The 25,035-nt window shown below is 57.5% G+C and overlaps 1 protein-coding gene and 1 long non-coding RNA gene across 3 annotated transcripts; both read right to left on the bottom strand.

Moving 5' to 3' along the window:
• Window positions 1–880: 880 nt before the first annotated feature.
• LOC128315840 (uncharacterized) lies at window positions 881–12,093 on the bottom strand. Of its 2 annotated transcripts, none has more exons than XR_008298921.1 (4): window positions 10,766–12,093; window positions 5,526–5,691; window positions 2,294–2,339; window positions 881–2,073 (listed from the first exon to the last, which is right to left on the bottom strand). It is a non-coding gene; the product is annotated as an uncharacterized LOC128315840 (long non-coding RNA). The 2 variants fall into 2 exon arrangements; XR_008298920.1 differs by having other exon boundaries at window positions 5,526–5,687; window positions 10,766–12,086.
• A 4,356-nt stretch (window positions 12,094–16,449) lies between these two features.
• MESD (mesoderm development LRP chaperone) lies at window positions 16,450–24,981 on the bottom strand. Its single transcript, XM_015062041.3, has 3 exons — window positions 24,741–24,981; window positions 18,670–18,902; window positions 16,450–17,432 (listed from the first exon to the last, which is right to left on the bottom strand). Exons 1-3 carry the CDS (start codon window positions 24,942–24,944, stop codon window positions 17,168–17,170), a joined length of 702 nt encoding a protein of 233 aa, XP_014917527.2. The 5' UTR covers window positions 24,945–24,981; the 3' UTR covers window positions 16,450–17,167.
• Window positions 24,982–25,035: the final 54 nt, after the last annotated feature.

Raw genomic sequence — 25,035 nt, forward strand, 5'->3', positions numbered from 1 at the left:
AGCCGTGAGCAGACACCAACCTTCAAGGGGTCGGGAGCCGGCGTGTACACGGAGCCGGCCAGCATGGGACCAGCTCCCCTCGGGGGACGGGCAAGCCCTGCCTCTGGAGGGTTCACCCGACCGTTCAGGAGGCCTCGGGTCCCGGGATGGGGGGGGACGAGGTGACTTTTAGAGGCCCTCTGCGTTCTGAGACCACACTGCACGCAGAAGCCAGCGGCAGACGTGAGGGTGCCGTGTGGCTGGGCGCCCTGGGCCGTGAGGGCGGAGCTGCGGGAGGTCCGGCCTGGGGTCCAGGCTCGCAGGCTGCAGGACGGGCGGGCTCAGAAGAAGACCGGGCCAGGATCCCGCGTGCTCAGGTGGGTCAGGACGCGGCCTGCAGGAGGAGGAAGGGGGCGGGCACCTTGCAGGGCGGGCTCAGGCAGCCCACCCCACCCCCCCCCCCCCCCAGTAGCTCGGAGGTGCTCCCACCTGCTGAAGCTGCTGACCACTGGGTCACCCTGTGCCTGCAGCTTGCTGGCCCACCCAGCGAGGCCACACGTGCGGGGGGGGTGGGGGGGGGCCGGGCCGAGGTGCCCAGAGCACCTCCTGGCCCCAGGGAGGGCTGGACCAAGTCGAGGGAAGTGAGCTCCTACCTGGGGCCTCATTTGTTCTTTATCCCGAGACCCGGGAGCGTGCTCTCACTTCAGGAGCCCGAGGTTTCAGAGTCGGAGAGGACCTTAGGGTACGTCCAGTCCAAGACCCTCCTTTCACGGAGGGGGCGTGTGAGACCCCGAGATGGGTTAGAGCCACGCGGCCAGGCCAGGGCCAGGCCGAGAGGCCCCCGCCCAGCACCTGCCGCCACACCACATTGCCTCAACCACCGGCCCCGGGCGCTGAACGGGGACGAGTCCCCTGAAAAAGTCATCAGAATAGAGAGAATTGGCCGATGGCTGTTTCTCTCCAGGCCCACTGCCCGCCCCGCGGGTTGGGGCAGCACTGCGGCCCCCGCTTGTCCTGGTGGCCACGGCCGTCCCGCTGGTGCTACCCGAGTGCAGGAGCACAGGTGCGGCCCAGGGCACAGTGGCAGGCTTGCGTCAACGCTTTGGGTGAGCCGGCTCGGCTGCTGGGGTCGGGGGCTCGCAGCTACCCGCTGACCCCTGAGCTGTCTGCCTCGCCCACCCTCCGCCCTGCAGGGAGCTCAGAGAGCTCCTGAGGGAGGGGACCCCTTCTGGGGTTCACACTCTCCCGGGGGGCCCCAGGGTCACGCCGAGCTGTATCTCCCCCTTTCCTGCGCCAACCACACACTCTTCGCAACTCTTCTTTCGAAGACGGCCTTCTCTGCCCCCTCTGCAGCCGCGGCCCTCGGGAGGGGTCCCCTCCCCAGGCTGAGCCGACTGCCAGAGCGGTTTCCCGGAGCACGGTCCGTCCAGCTGCTGGGAGGCGAAGGTGGGACACGGCAGGGGCCGTGCTCCCGGGAGAAACCTCTTCCACGCAGATTCCCGGCGACGGGTGGGGAGGGGAGTCGTGACCTCATGTCCCCGTCTGCAGTTCCGTTGAGTTTTTCAAACTCTGTCGACGCGAGGGTCTCACACTGTGAACCAGCTAGGGTGGGGTCGCTTCCGGTGGCCGGGAGTGTGGACAGTCTTTGGTTCGGTTGGTTTCAGAGAGCGTATCTGTTTGAAAATGCTCAGAGTTGTACACACGCCCAGCAGCTCAGGGTCCGTGTGCGCACTCTCCCTCCGACGCCGGCCAGCAAGAGCCAGGGGCCCGGCGTGTTCTTGGTGGCACACGTTTTCTCACCGCCTGGAAAATCGCTCCCACGGTTCTGTCTGTCGGCATCCAAATGAGTTAGGCCCTCTGGGGCGAGCCACACTCCCCTGAAATGCTGGTCTCTTTCCTGTTGCCGAAATGGCTGGTCCTTTTTCGGGAATTAGATGTTTTGTTCGTAAACATTTCTCATAGGTGTTGCCACGAACAAAGATGTGTTTTCTATTTATTTATTATGTATGCACTTGGAGAAGTCATCGTGGGAGAAATGGATCGTCCTAAATGTCACGTTCGGGGATGTCCTTTGGACCACGTACCCGGAACCTTCTGCTGGTGGCAGAGGGCACTGGCTGTGGTTTGGAAAACCTTGTACCATAGTAAACATACAAAGGATCTCAGCCTCCCGCCTCCTGCTTCTGTTTTCCATTAAAGGGGGCCTCGTTTTAAGCCAGATATTTAAGCAAAAATGAGACCGATGAAATCCCACCCGCCCCCCCAGTCTGCCTCTCTGTCACTTCCAAGAATTATTCGTATGTTAATGTCCTACCTTGTCCTGCTCTCCGGGGCGCCCACAAGAGCCGGTGCAGCTGGTCCTGTGGGAGAAGAGGCATTCGTTCATGTGACCGGCCATGCCCAGGACGCGCCCTGCCCTCCTCACTCCCAAGCCATCAGTAAGCCCTCAGGGCAACACTGTCCCCCGGGGGAAAGCCAGGAGGGGCCAACAGGGCCTTGGCTGGAAGCAGGACTGTCTCCTCCTTCTGGAGGCCACGCACAGTGTCTGAGGACAGCGTAGAAGTGGGGGGTGGGGAGGTAGGTCCAAGCCAAGCTGTCAGGCAAGAGTGGCAGAGGCAGGCTAGAGCGGTCCCCTCGGCCATGCTGGGAGGGGCCCACAGGGTCGGCGGGGAGAAGGTGAGACGCAGAGCCTAGAACGGGGAGACCGGGGAGTGTTCTAGAACTGCACTGCCCGGCTGGCAGCCACTAGCCACGCGTGGCTAAATTCGAGTTAATTGCAAGTTAAATACAATCAAAAGTTCAGTTCCTCCAGCCCACGTGGCTAGTGGTGGCCATCCCGGATGGGGCAGGTCTAGCACGCGCTCCCATCAGCGGGCGCCTGGCGGCTCAGGCGGTGAGCGTCCGACTCTTGACTCCTGATTTCAGCTCAGGTCACGATCTCACGGGTCGCGGGTTCGAGCCCCGCGTTGAACTCCGCGATACAGCGCGGAGCCTGCTTGGGATCCTCTCTCCCCCTCTCTGCCCCTCCCCATTTGTTCTCTGTGTCTCTCAGAATAAATTAAAACGTAAAAAATAAATAAAACATTTCCATCACCACAGAGAACTCTTCTCTTGGTGGCTTCTAGAGGGCTCTCAGGGCTCAGTGTGTGTGTGCGTGCGCGCTCAGTCCACCGAAACGGGTTGGCATCAGGCTGTGGTATCGAGGTGCCAGTGAACGAGTCCGGTGGACCAGCTCGGACACCCGTGTTGGTGGGCCGGGGACAAATCCGACACCCCGCCCTGGAGGAACGTTGCCTGGAGGCATCACATTTGAACATTCATCCAGTAAATGTCTGAGCACCTGCTGGGTGCCAGGCACGGCACACAGGGGACACAAAAGACGCCCATGGAGGACAGGTGTCAGGGCTCCGGGGACAGGGACGAACCGTCCTCACCTGCAGCGGTCGGGGATCAGTAGGCGCTGGAGGTGCCCGGAAGTCAGGGGCGGGCGAGGCACGGCCCGGCACAAGGGAAGTGAGCAGAGGTGCGGGCTTGAGGGTGGAACAGCGTGCGGGGGGCAACGTGGGGGAGCCGGTTCACCACTTGGACACCCGCACACATGCTGCTTCAGCGACGCGGGAACGGCCCCCGTGGGAGGGCTGGGACGGAGACCCTGGGCGGCTAAGGAGCGGGAGTGAGGGCTCAGGGACCCTTCAACAGTCACTGATGCCCATAGGGAAGTCCCCATACGAGAGCTTGGGCCCCAAGCCCCGTGCCTGCTGACAGGCCAGCCTGGAGGGGAGAGGCGGGAGGGGCTTCTGCGGAAGGAGCAGGAAGTAACGAGGAAGGGCAGGAGGGTGGTCCTGATGAGGGAACAGCGCTTGCGGGGCCTGGCAGAGGAGACACCGTAGGAAGTGGTGGGGGCGGGCTGTTCCACAGACTGGAGGGAAGAAGGGACGGGTGTCCACGCAGAGATACCCAGTGGTGGCCTCGAGGGGTCAGAGTTCATAGCATCTGCTCCAAACGCAGGGGCATGGAGTCTGCAGCAACAGTCCCTGTATCCACGTGACAGACGCGGCTGGGTGTGCAGGCTGACCCCCACCTAGGGTCCTGTCTGCATCTCTGGCCCCATCACCCACTGCTGCTTCCCGGGCCCCAGGCACACAGGAATCTCATCACGTCTCGCCCACCCAAAGCACTTAGTGTCCCCGCAGTGTGACATGTGACCCGTTCCCTGTACCAGGCACACCCTTCCCTCCTCCTTCTCCACTCGCCGCGTGCCTGCCCTACTCTCTCCAAGGCTGAGTTCCACGCGAAGGCGTCTCTGACCCACCCCTGGCCCCGTGGACCTTCCTCCTTCCTTCCCCGGGGCCCAGGGCCCCGAGCCACCACAGCCCACACCCTGCCACCAGAGGCCACTCGCCCCTTCCGCCAGCCTCCCTCAGGGCGGGCCATCTGACTTCCCACGTGGGGCAGAGTTGTGCTCTATAAACGTTTCATCGAGGGGCGCCTGGTGGCTCAGTTGGTTGAGCATCTGACTCTTGGTTTTGGCTCAGGTCATGATCTCACGTTTGTGAGATCGAGCCCCAGGTGGGGCTCTGCACGGAGTATGGAACCTGCCTGTGATTCTCTTTCTCTCTCCACCCCCCTCCCCTGCTCACACTCTTGCTCTCTCAAAAAAAAAAAAAAAAAATTAGGGGCGCCTGAGTGGCTCAGTCGTTTAAGCATCCGACTCTTCCTTTCGGCTCAGGTCACGATCTCACGGTTCATGAATTCTAGCCCCACGTCGGGCTCTGGGCTGACAGCATGGAGCCCGCTTGGGATTCTCTGTCTCCCTCTCTCTCTGCCCCTCCCCCGCTCGCTCGCTCTCTCTTTCTCTCTCTCAAAAATAAATAACCTTTAACAACAACAAAAAAAATGTGACATATGACCCGTTCCCTGTACCAGGCACACCCTTCCCTCCTCCAGGGGGCCAGGACCCAGCTGCCCTCCGACCCCACTCTGAGCTCCCCTGCCCCAGAGGCAGGAAAGGAGTGGGAAGTGAGGGGAGAGGACGACCCCCCGGGAAGGGCAAGCACAGGGGCTCGCCTCACAGATGTGCGGCCACCCACACAGAGGACGTCAGCAGGGCGCATCAAATGAGCTTTGATTTCCAGCACAGACTAACGTTATATTTATACCGGACCGTAGTCTATTAATATGCAATAGCATTGTGTCTAAAAAGACCAATTGCACACACCCTAACTTTAAACTACTTTACAGCTAAAAAATGCTGGCGATCGTTCAGGGTTTCAGGGAGTCGTAAGCACCGATCACAGATCACCACAACACAGACAGTAATGGTGAGCCAATCTGAAATATTGCGACAACCACCCACACGTGACGCAGACACACGAAGTGAGCCACGGACTTGCTCAACCCCGGGTCACCGCAAACCTTCCGTTTATGAAAATGTGCAATATCTCTGAAGTGCGACAAAACAGGCCGGTAACAGTGCTAAGAATCGAAGACCTCCAGAACCCATTAAGAAAATGAAATTAGGGGGGAAAAAATGAAATTAGGGTCACCTGGGTGCTTCCGTAGGTTGAGCGTCCGACTTCGGCCCAGGTCACGATCTCGCGGTTCGTGGGTCCGGGCCCCGCGTCGGGCTCTGTGCTGACGGCTCGGAGCCTGGGGCCTGCTTCGGATTCTGTGTCTCCTTCTCTCTCTGCTCCTCCTCTGCTCACGTTCTGTCTTTCTCAAAAATAAACAATAAAAAAAAGTTTTAAAAATTAAAGAAAACAAAATAATTTGCGGACCACGGGTTTACATCATTAACGTCGGCGGCCTAGGTGTCCTCAGTGTTGGGGGGTCACCTCTTCTCTTAGTAGTTACATGAACCTGCTGAAGGTCCCCTGATTGGGAGAAACTCAGTGACGCCCCTCACTGCCAAGTCCTGCACACACACACCCACGAGCCTCCACTGCTCCCGTGCCCGGCTGGCCTCCGCTTTGGACCTCCCTGTCTCCCCTGACAGAGCCGTCCCCTTTCTCCACTATGCGATGACCTCAGTGGGGAACACGGCCTCTTTCCTTCTGGATCTCCCCAAATTACACGGACACAGGGAGGTCACTTGTAGCAGAATTTTGCTGAGGGCTTGGGAATATGGCAGAGCAGCCATCTAAAATAGAAAATGAGTCATCATGATGGAACGGTAGGCACGGGGGTCTCTTCCGAGGACCAGTCTGCGGGGCGGGGCCTGTCGGGGGAAACAGGCGACAGACAGTTACCCACGTTCTGCAGAAGGGCTCGCGAGAGAGAGGCCCCGTCACCTCCCTCCAGACCGGGGGACAGAAGGCAAGAGACACTGCCGGGGCGGGGTTCCCTGGTGGAAATCCCGAGAGTGGACGGTGCTGGGCACTTTCTCCTCTCTCAAGGGGTGCACCCCCCGAGCCAGGGGAGGGGTGCCAAGAGAACCCCTCGTGGGGAGGCGGGGATATTTGCGGGAAAGACAAGACCGACATTTCCCTTCTCAGCTGCACGCTCGCTGAGCCCCAAGCTGACCGGCCACTCGGCTGGAGCAGAGCGGGAAGAGTGTCCTCTGGACGGCTGTCCTGGTTCCCCGTCACCCGGGAAGGCAGAGGCTGAAGATGCCTGTCCCCTCACTGGGGTATCTGGAGGTGGACGCAGTGAGGCCGCCGTTCCCGGGTGAACAGAGGGCGGCCGCTGGATACACGCATTCACTTCCACCTCTGAGTCGGGAAGGATGCACGAGGCTTCCCGTGAGCCACGCACACGCCACGGACCTTACCCGCAAGTGTCGTGAGCTAGCTCGAAGGGACCCCGGCCCAAAGGGCCACCTGCTCAGATGGCGGGATCTTTCCAGGAAGAGGTGATGGGCTGCCCCCAGAGGCAGGAGCTGAAGGACAAAGTGGTCTCGCCAGTATTCGACTGGAAAATGCACTGCTCAGATCAAAGTCGAAAGGACAGTATCTGGGAATAATCCGGAACGCGTCTCAAGCCAAAGACCGTGAGGGAGGGTGCCCAAGGACAGTGTGCAATGACACAGGCTGGGGAAGCCTTGTGGCCCCCCCTCCTCCAACCCCCCACTCTGGGCCCCACCCTGCAGGAGCCAGCGGGGATGGGGCTGGGGAGGGCTCAGGACGCGGAGCAGGAAGACAAGAGGGAGAGCCGATGGCCCCCATTCCCTCCTGCAGGGGCTCAAAGAGAAGGCGGAGGCGGGGGACAGCAGCGGGGTGCAGGTGACCTGGCTCTGGGGGCAAGAGGAGAAATCCCTGGTTTGTAGCATTTGCTGAAGCCCATGGTGTGAATGTCCCGACGCGGCCAACGTGGCCGATGCCAAGCTGCGGAGCCCCGGGTCCCTGCCGGTCTGAGCACCGGAGCCCCGGGTCCCCGCCGGTCTGAGCACTGGTTCTCACAAGCCGATACTAGCTGGCTCGGCTCACCGAGGCAGAAGGCCGAGTCTGCAGGGCGCCTTGAAGGCAGCGCGGAGAGAAACAGGAAAGTCCCCGCCAGTCCGGGCCCTTCAGCACATCAATCACAGAGAGGAAGGCGGAAGACAAGGATTAGACTCCCCTGGAAGGTACCAGGTCATCTCCTGCCCCACTGACTTCCAGTGGGTTGGGCCGGCTGGAGGCACCCTCAGGAGATGGGAGGGAGGCTCGGGGAATTAATGTCACTGCTTCCCTCTTTGCCGGGGCCCTGCGGGCGGGTGCTATCCTCCTAAGGAACACGGGGCTTGGGTCAGCACACTTTACCACCGTCTGGCCGAAGCCCAGTAACCGCCTCCCTCCCTCCCGGCACCCCCAGGCCCAGGGCTGCTGACCCGCTCCTTGCTGGGGCCCTAAACTTTATTCACGTGACTTGCAAATGGCCCCTTCGTGAAGTGATCCTTACTAAGGCTTCCCGCTGGACTCTACTGATAACTTTATATACGAGACGCCCTTCCGAAGTTCAAGTGGGGAGAAAAGGAAAATACCAGGAGAAAAACAGGAAGGGACCACTCACAAAGGAAAACAGACAAATGGCGCATAACTACGTTTAAAAATTCAACCTCACTGGCAATTGTAAGATGCAAACTCAAACAACAGTGAGATGCTACTAATCACCCATCAAACTGAAAATATGAAAAAAGATGCTAAGGGCCAGAAGGAATGGACACTCTTCGATGGTGACCAGAGAATTTGGTACGAGTTTTCCATAAAGCAATTTACCATTATGTAAAGGTGGTCTGACGATGTGTGCAAAGTTGGGCTCCAAAACTCTATCCCAAGAAAGGGCTACTGGGGTGCATGAGGATCTGTGACAAGGACATTCGCTGCCGCGTTTTGCACAATAATAAAGACACTCTGAGACAACTGTATAGTCAGTAATCAGAAATTGGCTAAACTGAGGTTCCCTTTCCCAAAACAAAGATTAAAAGTGACTGTTGAAGGGGGGGCACTGGGGGGCTCAGTCAACTAAGCATCGGACTTCGGCTCAGGTCATGATCTCACGGCTCGGCTCGTGGGTTCGAGCCCCGCGTCGGGCTCTGTGCCGACAGCTGGGAGCCTGGAGCCTGCTTCGGATTCTGCGTCTCCCTCTCTCTCTGCCCCTCCCCTGCTCACGCTCTCTCTCAAAAATAAATAAACATTAAAAACACTTTTTTTTTTAAGAAGTAACAGTAGTTTAGGAAGTATTTAGCATTGTGCATCAAGACCCTTGGAAACAGTCCTTGTCTGTGACCCACTAATTACTTGTGGGGAACTTACCCTAAGCCAACGGAGTTTCAGTGTAAAGACGTTCATGACGGCATTCTTTGTAATGTAGTCACCCGACAGGGTCAGAGCCTCAACGTCCGGCTACGTGGGAATGGCTACACCCATTACAGCCTCATGATGAACTACTAGTCCTCGTGGAGAAACTACTTCCATAGTGTGTGAGGACACCCCGCTCACCGGCAGAGTCAGCTGCAGAATCCCCGTGGGTTCTGGAAGTCACGCAGTATTACAGGCCGAAGAGATGAGAGCTCAACTGGCCGACTTTCCCCACATTTGACGTGTTCACACTCACATGCACACGCATGCACACATACCCACGCACAGACACACACGCACACACATACACACACATGCACACACTCACACATGTGTGCACGCACACACACTCTTGCACACATGCTCACACACACACACATGTAGCACATACACATGCACACACATGCACGTGCGCCCTCTGGCTCTGCTCCCCCCCTTACCCGGGGCCACACTCCCACAGCTACAGCCTCTGTCTCCATCCTGGCCCTGCCCCCTCATGCCCCTGGGCCTTTGCATCTCCTCCTCCCTTACCTCTTCCCTCCCTCCTGGTTCTGCATCTCAAAAGCCCAAAGAACAATCTGGCAAAGCCCAAAAACAAAAAGGCAAACTCCTCCCCAGGGGGCTGTTCTGGCCCAAGTGTGACGCAGAGAAGTGACAGGTACGTTCTGGCCCACCACATGCACTGATTAAAAATTAGAAGTGGGCGCCCAAAGGCAGAAAACACCACCCTCCCCCTCAAGAGGTCCCAATGGAGGAGCGAAGGCCTCAGGAGTGTGTGAGGAAGGTTCTGCGTCAGGGGTCTAGGGACTTGCTTTGCACTGGAAATGAGTCCCTCTTGTCCTGCTTCCTCCAGACCCTGGGATGTAAATCTGAGGCCAGGCCGAAGTCCTCACCTCTGTCTAGAGAAGGGGTGAGGGATGTCAGATACGGCACTCAGGGCCACCACGTCGGGGCTGAGGTGGGAGGCAGGGACCAAAGAGGCCCCGTGTGTCCAAGCCCGCACCGAAGCCACCCCCCCCCCGGAGGAGGAGTGCCTGCCAGCTGGCCGGGAAAAGCAGGTGCACAGCTGAGCAGACGTCCTCTGAGATTCCCAACATTCCGGATGGCAGCCCTCCTGGCCCGGAGTGTTCTGGACTCTGGACTCGTGGGCTCGGACGCTGCATCTTGGAAACTCCGGCCGACCTCTCTGGAGGAAAAATAGTTGGCCTGGGTTGGCCCGGCACGGCGCTCCAAGACTGGAACCCGGTGCAGGCTGGCGGCTCAGGTCCAGAGCGGCAGGCTTGCGCGTGGACAGGGGTCAGTTCAACGACGCCTGCGGGGAGCTCACCAAGTGGCCTTGACTGCAGCTCACGGGTCCCCAGACGCTGGACCAAGTGGAGAAGGCCTGTGACACCTGGTGGGACCTCCCGAAATCGGCCCACGGGAAGTCCCCTCGTCCAGCAAACCCTGGATCTGCGGCCCACCCAAGACCCAGGCAGCTGTGGCCCGGGTCCGTCCCCCTTTTCAGGGTGGAGCCCCTGCCGGAGGCCCCGGGGCCCCTCGAAGATCTGGGAGCGCTACACCAAGTCGGTGGGAGAGTGGCCGCTCCCGCCGCCGGAAAGCCAAAACGGACGCAGACCGCTGCGCTCCTGACTGCAGTGTGCTGAGCGGATGTCTGCACTCCTTCCAGAACAGTCTCTGTGGCCCAGGCGGTCTCCCATCCCCCCCTTCCCCTCAGGGGGCTGTGCTACAGCGGAAAGGAGCCCGGCGTCCAGGGGAGGCCCCGGGGGCAAGGCCATCCGGCCTCATCCCAGCTGTGCTTCGGCGGTGGGAATGGTTTGCACGTGGAGAAGGCGGCGCTTAGGCCCCGCGGGCCCCGCGAGCGAACCGAGCGCGGGGCGCTGGGGCACGAGTGAGATCGAGGGCGCGAAGAGCCCGCCTGCGCCGGGGTCTCCGAAAGCGGGGGACCCCGCCGAGCACCTCTTCCCGTCTCTGGCAACCCCTCGCGGCGTGCCCTTGGGAGAAACACTTACCTTCTCTGGGCCTCGGTTTCCTTGCGTGTAAAACGGGGGCGGTAACACAGCACCGGCCGCCCGGGGTCGCCGTGGGGACGAAGTGCGCTCGTGCGCGTTCCACGGCACGGCGGGGAGTCCGTCGGGGTCCGGGAGCAAGTCGCGGCGGAGGCGCGTTCAGGCGCTTCGGGGCCCGGCTCGGCAGGTGCGGACTCCGGGAGCCGCTCTTTAGAACCGGAGGGGCGGGGTCGGAGCGCGGGCGGACGCCGGTCTCTGCCGCCCCCTAGTGGACACGCCCCTCACTGTTAAAGGCCCTCGTGGCTTTAGGCGGCCCGGCCACGTGACTGCAGGAGCGGGGTCCTGGCTCTAGGGGCGCGGGGTGCAGCCGTCCCGCCTCACTGACGGGGTCCTGTGAAGGCAGCGGCGCCCCTCTCCGCTGGCCCTGCCACAGCGGGCTCCAGGACAAGGCAGGGCGAGGCTCCCCGGAGGCGGGGAAGGGAAGTCCCAGCCGTGGTTCCGGTCGCCGTCATCACCCTCCTCCTCGGCCCCCAGGCCCCGAATGAACTTGAGCGTCCCACTCAGCGACTGCCCTCCTCGGGGCCCCCCCTGCAGACCCGCAGTCCCAGCCTCCCCCCCCCCCGGGGAAAAGCCTGACCTGTGCCCACCCCAGAGGCCCTAGGGCGCCGGGCGCTGGCCTCACCACGGGCAGACACTCCTTCACTGGGTTTTGAGGCCAAAGGGTTACTGCTACCTTCAGCAAAGGACACACACATTACCCACGTCAGAGACGGCAGACCCCTGTCCTTGACCTCCCTGGAGCCAGACTCCTCCAGAGGCTTCATCTCAAACGGGCCCTCGGCGCCCAGTGTTAGCGGAGGATCCAGCTAAGTGGGTCCAGCAGCTTCTTGGGAGCCCTGCCATCCGAGTCCTGGGCCTGCCTTCGGCCAGAATCCAGTTTGGGAAGAACACCCGGTCCCCCATCAGGCTCCTCTCGAATTTTTCCCATCCAGCGACCCCTCACTCAGCCCGGGTCAGCACATGATTTTTAACAGAATCCACCAGTAAATGAAGAGGTGAAAGATAAATCAATTCTGGGGCGCCAGGGGGGCTCAGGCAGTTGAGCACCGGCTCTTGATTTCGGCTCAGGTCACGATCCCAGTGTCATGGGATCGAGCCCGGCATCGGGCTCTGTGCTGAGCATACAGCCTGCTTGGGATTCCCTCTCTCTCTCTCTCAAACTAAAAACAAAATAATCCCTATTAAAAAAAAATCATTTTGGGGGCCCCTGGCTCAGTCAGTTGAGCGTCCGACTTCAGCTCAGGTCATGATCTCACGGTTCGTGGGTTCCAGCCCCGCATCGGGCTCTGTGCTGACAGCTCGAAGGAGCCTGGAGCCTGCTTCGGATTCTGCGTCTCCCTCTCTCTCTGCCCCTCCCTCGCTTGCACTCGGTGTCTCTCTCTCAAAAATAAACAAACATTAAAAAAAAATTTTTTTAACATTTTCACAGGAGGGAGTGACTTTTAGTAAGTGCAGAGAACACAAAAACTCCTTAGTAATCAGAGGCATACAAATTAAATTACTGTTTTCTCTCTATTGAACTCTGGCTGGCATGTAGGTCATCAGTTGAGTATTTTTTGAACAAATAAATGCATTGATGAATACAGCTACCAAATCGTTCAGCGTCCGGCTGAGAGAGGATCCGACTCGCCACCCTGGTGCGTGGGGCCCACCTCTGGCGCGGATGGCCGTGGCCACGCCGGGGTGGGAACGGGGTAGGGTCACTCGTGCGAGCACGGTGGGCTTGGGTGGAAGCAGACGGTCCCCGAAGGGGATGCGGACAGGGAGACAAAGCTGGGCACCACGGTCTGGCCCGACTCGCTCCACGCCGGCAGTCTGTAAAGTCAGCTTAAGGCACGGCAGAAGCATGGGACGTCGCGCAGCCTCTAAATGTCAAACACGGAGTCCGTGCGCCACCACGGAAACTTGATTACAGTATGACGCCAAGTGGGAAAGGCTGAAAACAAAATTCTCTTCCCGCTGTGACGACGGCCATGTGAACACAAAGTGCACAGATAATGTTCTGGAAGGAAGCGTGGTCGAATGAAAATAGCTTCAAGAGCTGGGTGGCGTGTGGGTAGCTGAGTTCTTCCTTTTATAGGGATCTTTTAACGTCGCCGTCATATTATCTCAGTAAAAACAAGGATTTCAGTTCTTGGTCTGGGAGCAAGAACCCAGGAAGTCAGGGAAAATATGACCTTTTAAAACAGAGGACGTGCTGACAGAGGTCTGCTGGACCCTGTGCTGGTGTGGTGTGGCCTCACTCTTCACCTTGATCCCCACTCTCCGATTCTGCCTTTAACGCTGTCAACTTTTGTCAGCTTTTTCGCATTTACTTAATTTTTTAAATACAGTGTTAAAACAGTATTTGCATTGGGTGCTGCGCCTTGTGACATCTGTACCTCATGTGCTTGCAACAAGCCTCCCCCCCCCCCCCCCACCGCCGGTGCCCTAATCCCGCCCTGGCCAACAGCAGCTTCCCTGTGGCCCTTCCTCCTGCGGACACGGGAGGAAACATGGTTTTCAGAGTGGAGCAGAAAGGGACGCCCCAGCCTGACCCTCCCTCTCTGAGAGGAGCCAACAGCCCAAGGTCCATGGCTCATTTGAGAAACTCTCCGGAGACCTGACAAGTGGTGACCCCGCCCATTGCCACCGTGCAAGGAGAGCCCTGGTCCAGGGCACGGGTAAACCCACAGCGGGGCAGAGCCCGCCTGTCGAGCCAGACCGCACGGCCCTGCCCGGGCCCCTGGGTCCCAGCTCCAACGGATAAAACAATGCTCAGACAAGGATGGAGGAAACTCAGAATTCACCTAAAATAGATGCTGTAGGCCAAGGCCTGGGAAAAGCTGTCTGCTGAGCATGAACAGGAGGGGAAAAACAACGATGTGGCAGCCAAACATTTTGCAATAAAAAAACAACAGAAAAATATACTTACAAATACAGATAAATATTCTATTCTGGGGGGGGGGGGAAGAACCCAAGGTGGGGATTCTCCATTTGGACTTTCTGAGTTCATAAAATTTAATAAAACCTTGAATTTTAATAAAACCAACTCACTGAGATTAAAACCAGAATGATTTTAAAGAAAAAAATCTCATTTCAGAACTAAGAAAAAAACTGGGTGCCCAAAACCCCAACACAAAGGTAAATGTTTCCAAAATGGTAAGAAAAACAAAATCCCTGAATCTGCAACTGAAAATAACACACTATGTTCTATGAGAATTAAAGAAAGAAAGAAAGAAAGAAAGAAAGAAAGAAAGAAGGAAAGAAGGAAGGAAGGAAGGAAGGAAGGAAGGAAGGAAGGAAGGAAGGAAGGAAGGAAGGAAGGAAGGAAGGAAGGAAAATCCATAATAAGACTTCTTAGCAAAATTACTGAACATTAGCAATGAGGAAGGATCTCCAGGAATCTGATAGAAAAAAATCATTATTAAGGAGAAAGACAGTTGGTCTTGGACCACTACAAGTAAGACACTGATGAGAATCAGGGAGAGAGGAGAAAGTCTGTGAATTCCCCGCCTTGGTTATGGGTTAACGCATGCTGGTGAAGTCGGTTTAATTAAAAAAACAGGGGCGCCTGGGCGGCTCAGTCGGTTACGCAACTCGATCTCGGCTCAGGGCATGATCTCGAGGTTCGTTGTGTTCAAGCCCCAAGGCGGGCTCTGCGATGGCAGCACGGAGCCTGCTTTGAATTCTCTCTCTCAAAACAAAACCATAAAAATAAGAAAGAGGGTTAACACTGTATATAAAGGAAACCACCAGAAGCACTAAAAACAGCGTGACCATCAAAAACCAGAGGGCATGAGGACCAAGGGGGCAAGGACGTCTCCCTAATGACATGCTGGTGTTTCACAGCTGACCGTTAAAGCTACCACACGAATGTATTGGATCAGGACATTAAAAGCAACGTGAATGAGCACAGGTGAACTTGTGTACAAAGGTGGGTGTCTGTGTATGCACTCCCCCCACCTCCCTTAAACACACTTCCCTTGCTCGTGAACCTGCAGGCTGGCGGGCCAGGTGGTGACAGCCGTCTCCAGGAGGCCTTGGAGGCTGCGGCCGGAAGCATTTGAAGGCGCCCAAGCTCACACACGTGCACGTGGGCTGGACACGGCGGGAGCTGGGCAGGCGCGGACCCCACCCGCCACCGGCATCTGTCTCCACGGGGCCTCTCCAGCGTGGTGGCCTCGGGGTAGCCGACAAAGCCTTTGCCTCTAGTGAACCGGCCAAGTGCAACGCCTGGTACCAGCGAGGATCTGAGATCTACTGTTGGCAAAGGGACAAGGGAACGGAACCACCTGGGACAGCAGGTCGGCAGTATGTGCCAAGATGTCACCTTTCGTTTGTTCTGGCGAGTCCACTGCTGGGAACCTGCCCTTGAGATAAACAAAAGTTTACCAAAATATCTGGGCAGCCGTATGTAGGAACGAAACGCCAAAAACTGCAAACTCAAGGGTCTACCGGTAGGCACAGCGCGGGTCAGCTGTGGGGCTGAGGTCACCCCCACTCTGCTAATCTGGGCCACCCGCAGCCGTGGCCCTCGACCAAAACACCCTCCCAGCTGGCCCTGCACACCCACTGGGGGCCCCTCGCCATCAGTTTTCAGCGCAGCCTGGTCCAAACTGGATCGTGTCCCACACTCAAACCACCACAGCTTAAAATCCCTCAGGGCACCCCAAGTTCCCGCAAGACCCCACGCACCTCCTTCCCTCTTCAGGCGGGTGCTGCACTGGGCCCCCAGCCCCCCTCTGCTCCTTCTAACCACAGGGCCCTGACACAGACCGTTCCTCTGCTCCTGCCCCAGAGACAGCCTTGCCGACATCCCAAGGCTCCCCCCACCTCCACCCCACCTCGAGGCCCGTGTACGTCTTCCAACAGTTGCCACTTTGTACATGATGTGTATTTGTCTTCTCCCACCAGGTCCCGAAGTTTCAGGACGCCTGGGCCCACGTCCGGGCCGTCCCTGGCTCCCAGCAATGCCTCGCATGTAAGAGACGCTCCGAGCACTGGGGGACGTGGCTGCACCCTGCGCAGGAAGCAGTGGGATCAGGACTTCCCCACGCGGAAGGCTGCTAACTGGAAACACAAGGCCCAGGACCGTGTGAAGGGCGCCATGCCCGTCCCATCAGGACACCTGCTCCATCCTGACTAGAGAGGACAGACAGCCGACATGCTCAAGGGATACGCTGAGAGTGCCAAAGGACAGCACTTGCCCCACCGTGGCTGCGTGCAAGGGTATAGACGGCCCTCCCCAGGACAGGGCAGGGGCTAAGCTCCAGCCACACAGGAGGGGGTGCACTTCGTGCATGGGGTGAGGCCGCAACAAACACACGGCTGCAGGCCGGGAAGTGAATTTTTTTTTTTTTTGGAAACAGATTAACAGGAGGTTGCACTGAGACAAGGCCGTGGCAGGGGTAGGCACAGACTTTTCACTCTGGACCCTCCTGCAGCAGTGACGTTTCCTAACCACGTCCGTGTGCTCTTTTCAATCTGTTAAAATTGTGAGGGAAGTTCTGTACAAACAACGTGAGTCCTTAAAAATGACACCTGCATATAAATTCTGTAACTCGGACGCAGGGCAGGTCTGACACATGAACATTACAGGGCGCGTTAGTACCATACAAAACACCACAGATTTAGGCACTTTGTCAAAAAAAAACGTTTAGAAACGATGAGGTTACTGAGTCTTCCGTCACACGCCGCCGGCTCCCGATTCACACCCTGACGGTCGTCACATTAAATGGCACGTTTGAGCCCTCGCCGCCCGCACGGCCGCCCCAAGCAGGCCACAGGCACAACTCCCGGCCTTTACAGACCGCGCGAAACCGGACGGCTGCCGGGACGTGACCCTGACTGACGGCGGGGATTCCAGTCTAATTCAAAGTCGGGACGTTGCATGTCCACGTGACCGCGCACGTGCGGGGTGCCGCATCCCGCGTCCCAAGCGTGCGGCGCGGACGAGCACCGAGCCCTGCGCCAGGGCGGAAGTTCGCGGTCACGGAGGCGGGGTCTGCGGCCCGCGGGGCCCGGTCCCACGGACGGCGGCCGTCCGGTTAGCGGAAACGAGGGGGGCAGGGACACGGCGGCCCCCGGGGCAGAGCCAGGGCGGTGAGGGGGAGGGATGCCTCCGGAGCCAGTGCCGCCCCGGACACGAAGGGCCACCGTTTCCATTTACAGTGATTTTACAGGAACCTCGAACGCGTCAGAGTCCAACGTTAACGCCGAGACCGCCGTCTTCTCGCTCGAAGCCTCTTAAACGGGAACTCCGGCGTGGACCGCCCACCGGTCGCGGGGCGCAGGATTCTCCGGGGAGTGGCTCCCGCCCCTGCCCGAGCCCGGGGCGCCCCCGAGGCGGCCGGGGAGGCCCCGTTACAGCTCCGCCCTCTTACTCCCGGCTCGGTTGTCTTCCTTCGCGGCCTCGGCGGCCCGAGATTTGGGCTCCCCCTCCTTCTTCTTCCTGCCCTTCTCCTGCTTCGTTTTATTCTTCTCCCCGCCGCCTCCCCGGCCGGGGTACACCTGCCCCTCCAGCGTCACATCGGCGCACCTGTCCTGACTGACCAAGAAGTCCTTGATCTCCCAGGCGTAGCTTCCGTCCCGAAGCATGAAGATGGCACGGTCGGACCCCACGATGAACCTTGACAGAAACACGCGGTCAGGACACGCGGGTGAAGCGCTAACGGGCACAGCCGCCCTGTGCCACGTCGCCAAGAGGAGCAACTCCTCTCAACTTCGACACAGAACAAAACGCTACACTCCTCGAGGCCCGGTAGCTACTGACGGTGACGAGCACGACCCGACCCGAGCTGAGCTGAGTGAACCATGCAACCCCTCGGCTCCAGTCTCGGAGGCAGAGCCCCGGGAACGATCTGGATCCGCCTCGGCGTGTCAACACTCAACAGGCCCCAAGGGGCAAAGCAGAGGGGATGAGCCCCGGGGTGGAGCACCGGCGTGGCCGGCGGGCACGGAGCTTCCGCTCCTGGGGGGCCGCGCCCAGCCCACCCCGTAGAGAAGGGCGGTGGCTCTGGACGGGGCGTCAGGGGCACACTGACCGGTCCCCTCGGCCTGCGCGCAGGCCGACGACAGCACCGAGCGTCGTGCTCGGTACCCCTTCGTGTCTGTCACTGCTATTTCCTAAACTAAGACGCGTGAAGACCCTGAATTGAGGAGGAACAAGAAACTTCTCAAAAACTGCATCTCAGGATCGTACTGGGCTATGAAAACCGGACCCCCGACCTCGGATCAGTTACCTTTCAGCAGTCTGGTCCGAGCGTGTGAACACGGCCACACACGGAAGGATCTCCGGCGTGAGAAACCTCTCCTGGGGGGGGGGGGGGGGGGGGGCGCCCTGTCCTGCTGTGACTAGTCTGCCCCCAGAGGCCAACCACCTGTCCAGTCTTCCTCAGATGAAACAGAAGTTATGCAGCCCGGCACAGGAGATAAGGTCACTGACACTGTACTAGTGTTGTGTGGGGACAGGGGGGTGGGGAGGGGGGGAGTGACAGGTGTAAGGAGCAGAGCACACGGAGCTGACAAACCCTACGTTGTTCGCCCAAAACTAATAGACCGTTTGTCAGCTGCACTCAGGAAAAAAATAGCTGAAGGTATAAAGATACATAAAATTTTACGATCAAATGAGATAGTAAAAAAACAAAAAAACAAAAAAAAACAAAAAACTTACGGGCCCTGACCAATAATAAACGTTTTTCTTTAAAAAGAAAACAAAGGTGGGGATAAACAGAAGCGTCAAAGAGGAAACCCGAGGCAGGAAAGGTCCTGGGCCCGAGGGAGGCACCGCCAGAAAGGGCTCCCGCTCCAGACCGGGGAGAAGTCCCAGCACCGCCTACGGTTTTCTCAGCCGGCCACCGCCTCACCTCTGCACGTCGTAGTTGGCGTTGAAAAGGCTGCCCTGCCAGAGGCTGGTGATCTCCTCCGTCTCCTTCTCAGTGGGGTTTCCGGACACAGTGACGAACATCATGAGCGTCTTCCCCTTCCTCGTCATCTTCAGGATGCTCTCGGGCCTGCCCGGGTCTATCTGGGAGAAGTCGATAGGGGCTGAGGGTCTTTTGTGCTCCGGGAGGTCCCCCTCTTCGATGTCGTCATCCTTCTATGAGGACACAAAACACAGCGTCACGCATCATCAGAAATGTGCTTGTCAAGTGGGGCAGGCGAGAAGGGCGGCGCGTGCCCGCAGGTGCGGTGACCCACGTTAGCACAGGAAAAGGAGACCCGGGAGCTGTCCTCCTCTACCTGACCTTCAGGTGAAGCCCGAGTCTCAGGCAGGACTTACCACCCGTCGTCATTCCAGGTCACCGATACCTGAGGCCCCTGTGTGATGGCTTCAAAGAATCTACCCGATACGGTGGCCTGTAAATACGGCCACATTCTGGTTTGGTCCCACAATAAACCACAACACAGCAGTGAAGAAGAAGAAAACACTGATGGTGTGCCCCAAACCTCAAAAGGACAATACTGAGTGACAGAAGCCAGGCACAAAATCAGAAACACTATAAACTTATTTATTTAAAGTTCGAGATGAGACACAATTAAGAAATTAGGAACAGCGGTGGCCTCTGGGTGGGGGATGAAGTGGGTTTGACTAGGACGGGGCCCAAGGGAACTTCTGAGAGGATAGAAATGGTCTCTACTTTGACAGGGGATGCGGACAACAGATACTCACCGGTCAAACTCCTGCACACTATACTTAAAATCTGCATTTCATGTGTATCAACGTCAACTAAAAAATAAGAACTGTCTGGGGCGCCCGGGTGGCTCAGTCGGTTAAGCCTCCGGCTTCAGCTCAGGTCAGGATCTCATGGCTCATGGGTTCGAGCCCCGCGTCGGGCTCTGTGCTGACGGCTGAGACTGGAGCCTGCTTCGGATTCTGTATCTCCCTCCCTCTCTGCCCCTCCCCTGCCCGTGCTCTGTCTCTCTCGCTCTCTCAAAAATAGACATTAAAAATAATTTTTAATAAAACAACCTGAACTCCTCACTCAACTCTAGTTAGCAGGCTTTGTTTTCTGCAGTCGTGTGAACAAGCAATTGTGACGCTACCATCTGTGACTTCCAGGCTGGAGCCAAGGAGGAAATACGTTAGGGACAATGACACCCGGTTCTTCACTTAGGGGCAGAACTGCAGGAGGAAGACGATGCCCTGTGGTGGCCGAAGGAGCACGTGATTCTTCATAGGTAGGGAGGCAGAGCGATAAATAAAAATATTTAAGAATCAAGAGTTCCTCGGAGAAAAGCCTAATAATTCCAGCCACAAAAAGAAACGACGTACCGAGAGAAGTCACCAAACGGGTGGTCCTTGGAAACACTATGCTAAGTGAAAGAAGCCGCACGCAAAAGACCACACTGTGCGAGACGGCTGGCATGAAGCGTCCAGAACAGAACAGAGATTAGTGGCTGCCGGCCACAGGCTGGAGGGTCAGGGGAAGTGGGGGAGGGCGACCGAGACGAGAGTCTCTTTCTGGGATGACGAACATGTTCTAAAATTGACAGTGGTGACAGTGGCACGCCCCTCTGAAAACACCACGGAAACGTACACTTTGAATGGGTGAACTGTCGGGCGTGTGAATTCTCTCAATAAAACGGTTATCGAACACCCCGATAAACGACTAACCTAAAATGACACGAAGAGCCCGTATCTCTCTCTTACTCGGTCCTCTTGACAAACTGGCGAGGACGTCAACAGTCTATTAAAATGCGCCTAAGAGCACAGGAACTCGTACAGCGGTGCCTGAAGGTGCCCCACGTTGGCATCAGACCTGGGACCTTGCGTGAACCCCACCTAACTAGCCGGCTGACCGCGGCCGCCGGACTCCCTCCTCCCTGGGCCTGTTTCCTCATCTTTAAACAGAAAAGCAGAACCAGCTGGCCCCACGGCCCCAACAGTGACTACACACGATGCATAGAGCTTCTCATCTCTGCCACTCTCTCTACCGACCCGTTTCTTCCTCACTTTGCTTTAAGAGTCCATGGTGACTGGCACACAGAGGCACGTGCTGTGCAGTCAGAGGGTCTTGGGCAGGTTGGAAAACCACCTATAACGGGGTGGGGGGGGACAGCATCTCCCTCCTAGGGTTTGGGGGTTCAGTGACATAAAGGCAGGCCATAAACACCCAATGATCAGACCCGCAACCAGCTGTGGAGATGACGTAGGACCTCCTGGTCGCCGAATTCACAGGCTGTCTCCATCTCCGTTTTATTCCTCCCTAACATGTGCTATCGCTTCTTAAAACACCTTCAGACTTCGAGTTGGCTCAGTAACCTAGAATATTTGTATTTTTCACACTGACTTCACTAATGGTCATGGAGTTAACTCCGTAGGTCACACATAGCATCTCTTTTCAATGAAAACATAATTGATCAGAAGTCTAGTGCAAACAGCAAGGGTAAGGATTGTTTCAAACAACTTGAATTTCTAGGTTTTTGTGTATCAGTTACCAAAAAGGGGGGAGGGGAAGGGGAGGAACAGTACCCCATGTGGCTGACAGTCGGGTTCTACTTACTTCCTCCCATGCCCCTCGGCTTCTCCCCTGGGCAATCTGATATGTTCTTATCACTTTCTCTACTCCTGCAGCAATCAAGCCTCTACCCCTGGGCAGGGGTGGGACTGTCACAGGTCAGGCAGTCCCCAGACACAGCCCGACCCTGCCTCCAGGCATTTTCAACCAGCTTCCCTGCTTCTTCCCTGCTTCTCCTTGGCTGCTGGTCACATTCAATAGTTACAAAGCTGAACTCCTCTTTCTGCAGACCCTTTTCTTCCTCCCTCCTGTGCTCCTTGATGCTAACACTGGCTGCCATGCGCCCAACCTTCAGGACAGCCCTGCGAGGCCCCCACTGAATAGATGAGGGGGATGAGCCTCGGAGAAGAAAATAACTTACTCGAGGTCACATGCTAGCAGGGGTGACACCGGCACTGGAGAGCGAACCCACATTTCTGGCTCTGGGATCCGCCCCCCACCTGCCCCTTGCTGGCGTGTAGAATGAAAGAACTGCCTTTGGTTTTCCTACACCACCTGGGACTCAGCATTAAATCTAACACAGAGGAAAGGGTTCCCGTTCTGCCCCACTTGACCCGGGAGGCAGGTATCTCAATGGAAGAATGATTCTCACACCAGTGGGAAGGAGGTAGGGCGGGGGGATTTAGGGATCGCCCCCTGGGGGAGGAAGTACTGTTTCTCACAAAAAAGCTCTCCCACAGAAAAATCACTGCTACCGGGGAAGGGCACTCACATTTGTGGACGGTGTGCGAATGTTGGCTCACCTGGTCTGCACGGCACCCTGCAAAGGGGGAGGTTGTCCGGCTTCATGGTTAAGGAAAATGAGGGTCACACTTACAAGCAGTAAGGCCGGGTTCAAAACCCCTGTGCCTTCAGCACATCATGCTGTGTCCTGCCTGGTCACACAACCGCCAGCTACCAAGTTGAGCACACTCTCTCACATTCCCCCCTCCACTCTGATCCAGGAGACTCCAGCTCATGCAGGCCCTCCCATCACCTTGCACTTGTACTTCGGCTCACCAGGGTGCACAGCCAGGCAGTAAAATGGTGAAAAGAATAGGCTTGAGAGTCAAATGATGAAATTCGGAATTCAGCTTACATGCTGTATGACATGGGGCAAGTTACTCAACCTCTCTGGGCTTCAAAAGTCATCATCTAGAAAGCAGGGTGAGAGCATTAAAGCAGTGTGCATGCCCAGGGCAGTCCTGTTACAAAACAAAAACTCAGTAAGTATTAACTACGAAATTGTTTCTGCCTTCGGAGTCTCTCTCTGCCCACCCATCCTAAACTTTGCTGACCAATTTTTCTAATCATGATAGCCCACGATTCAAGAACCCCCGCCACAGCTGGAACCTCACTCCGGGGCACACTCTGAACCCTCTCAAAGTGTTATGAAGGCCGTGCAGTAACCTGGGGAAATGCTTAATATGTCTAATGAGAAAACCAACAGCAGGAAATGACCCTGATGCCGGGCTCTGAGCTGTAAAAACCATCTGCACGCGGAGGGGACACGAGCGAGGGAACACGCGTGTCAGTCCCAAGGTATGAACGATCACACGGAAGCGTTCCATTATGGCAGTATTTGGGTCACACAGCTTTTCAAACTCATCAGGGCCCGTGTATTGTCTTCTAAATTAAGCGAAGACCCCGGAACACTGGAGGCCCAGCGCAGCCTGGTTCGCGTCGGCCTTTCCACCCGGACCGCTCACTACCTTGCTTCAAACGCAGCCTTCTCCAGCTAACCGAACTATTCCTACCAGCACGGCTTGCCATCAGAGTGGCACTATCCCAGGTTCTTCCCAGGTTTCCTCGGCTAATCCTCAAACTACTCTGAGGTGGGCATTGCGAACGCCTCTGTTTTGTGGGTAGGGAGACTTTCACCATCAAAGTCACAAGTGGTTTGAACCCAGCCAGTCTAGCTGCCAAGCCTGGCCTCTATTATCTGCACCCCCCCCCCCCACCCCGACCCAGCTCCCGCTGCCCTTCTCCACATTGCCCCTGCCTCTAGCCAGATGCCCTGTGTTCCCTGGAACCCTCTGAAAGTCCCACCGCACCTTCTTCCCATAGTACTCCACAATTCCTACTTTGTATTATGGTTGTTTGTACCGTCACTGCTGTTCCTGATGGTCGGATCCCTTGTTCACCTCCGTTTCTGTCTAACTTAGTACTTCAAGGTATTATTTCCTCAAGAGACAGCGCTCTTACTTTAGGGAATCAGACACTTCAGTAGCTAGACCATAAACAGATGGGCGATTACAAGGGAGACAGTAAACAGGGAAGGAGCTGCTGCGAGCCGTTCCCTCTTCATTAGCAGTGTGCACACTCATATCTACCCCGTGCACACTCATAGCTACCCCCATCTTGCCATCAGCTGCGGATACGCATGGAAGTACAAGTCTGCTTTCTCCTAGTCAAATTCATCAGATGGTATTTTAAACTCACGTCTGAAAGTCTCTATCAAATGAGGCACGCACACGGAGATAACCACAAAGTAAGAAGACACCAGCCTGGGAAGGCATCATCGGGTAAAATCTCATTTTGCAGACAAGGAACCTGAAGCCCAGAGCGGAAACGGGAATTGCCCAAGGTTACACGGCCAGCAGAACCCAAGTTTCTCGGGGAGCCTGGGTGGCTTAGTCGGTTAAGCGGCTGACTCTTGAACTCCGCTGAGGTCACGATCTCAGGGTTCCTTGAGTTCCAGCCCCGCCTCACGCTCTGCACTGCTGGGAATTCTCTCTCCCCCTCTTTCTGCTCCTAACCCACTCATCCTCTCTTTTCTCTCTCTCAAAATACATAAACTTTAAAAAAGAACCCAAGTTTCGGACTCCACTCCACCAGCTCTGCAAATGAGCCAGGACCATTCAACCACTTTTGCAAGGGAAAAAAGGCACGAGTTTTCCTTCAGTGAACCTCATCTAAAAACCTTATCACACACTCCAGAGCACTCAGGTAACAAACCAAAAAACCTACTCTCACAAAAACAAGTCTTTGCTCCTTTAAACGAAATGTGAGCACCAGCTTTTGACCTCCCCCACCCCCACTCCCCAAATTACCAAACCCTCAGCAAGAAATATACTGGAACGAGGAGTCTGGACGCTTCTGGTCCAGAAGACGGGAGAACCAGTAAAGGGGAGATGACCCTCGCTGTGTACCCCTCACCCGCCCGCTCAGCCCAGCCTCGAGGAGCAGCGTGCAAAAGGTCCCCCTCCCCACGCGCCGGGCTCACTGACCACCAGGGCGCCGAGAATGTAGGGCGAGGCCCCGGAAGGGCGCAAGGGGGCACTGGGGTGAGGCTGGGGCGGGCAGCAAGGCCGCCCGGCCTTGGCAGAGAGGGCGACACCGAGACGGGGTGTGGAGGGCGCCCGTGCAGAGGGGCCGGAGGTCAGCGGGAGCGGGGCCCGGGACCGAGAGCAGCCGGCGGGTGCGCGCGCGCGGACCTCCCACTGCTCCAGCAGACGCGCCATGTCCGCATCGTTGTAGTCGCGAATATCCTTCTTCTTCTTCCGCGGAGGCGGGCTGGCCTCCCCGGGCGTCCCGGCCGCGCCCTCGGCAGCGCAGGCCCTCGGCGGCAGCGGCGGCAGCAGCAGGTCAGAGGCGCAGAGAAGGACCAGGGCCGCGCGCACCCAACCGGAGGCCGCCATCTTCGCCGCGCCACCGCGGAGATCACGCTTGCGCGCGCCGCGGACCCCGCCCCCGGGTTCTCCTTCCGACCCCGCCTCCCGGCCCGCGCCG

Source organism: Acinonyx jubatus, chromosome B3 (genome assembly GCF_027475565.1).
Source record: "Acinonyx jubatus isolate Ajub_Pintada_27869175 chromosome B3, VMU_Ajub_asm_v1.0, whole genome shotgun sequence".
NCBI classification, from domain to species: Eukaryota; Metazoa; Chordata; class Mammalia; order Carnivora; family Felidae; genus Acinonyx; species Acinonyx jubatus.

Coding starts and splice junctions, on each gene's coding strand:
- MESD (XM_015062041.3), bottom strand. CDS start 24,944: ATGGCGGCCTCCGGTTGGGTGCGCGCGGCCCTGGTCCTTCTCTGCGCC. Junction 18,903..24,740: donor GTCTGCTGGAGCAGTGGGAG/GTCCGCGCGCGC, acceptor GTGTCCTCATAG/AAGGATGACGACATCGAAGA. Junction 17,433..18,669: donor GCCAACTACGACGTGCAGAG/GTGAGGCGGTGG, acceptor GTTTCTGTCAAG/GTTCATCGTGGGGTCCGACC.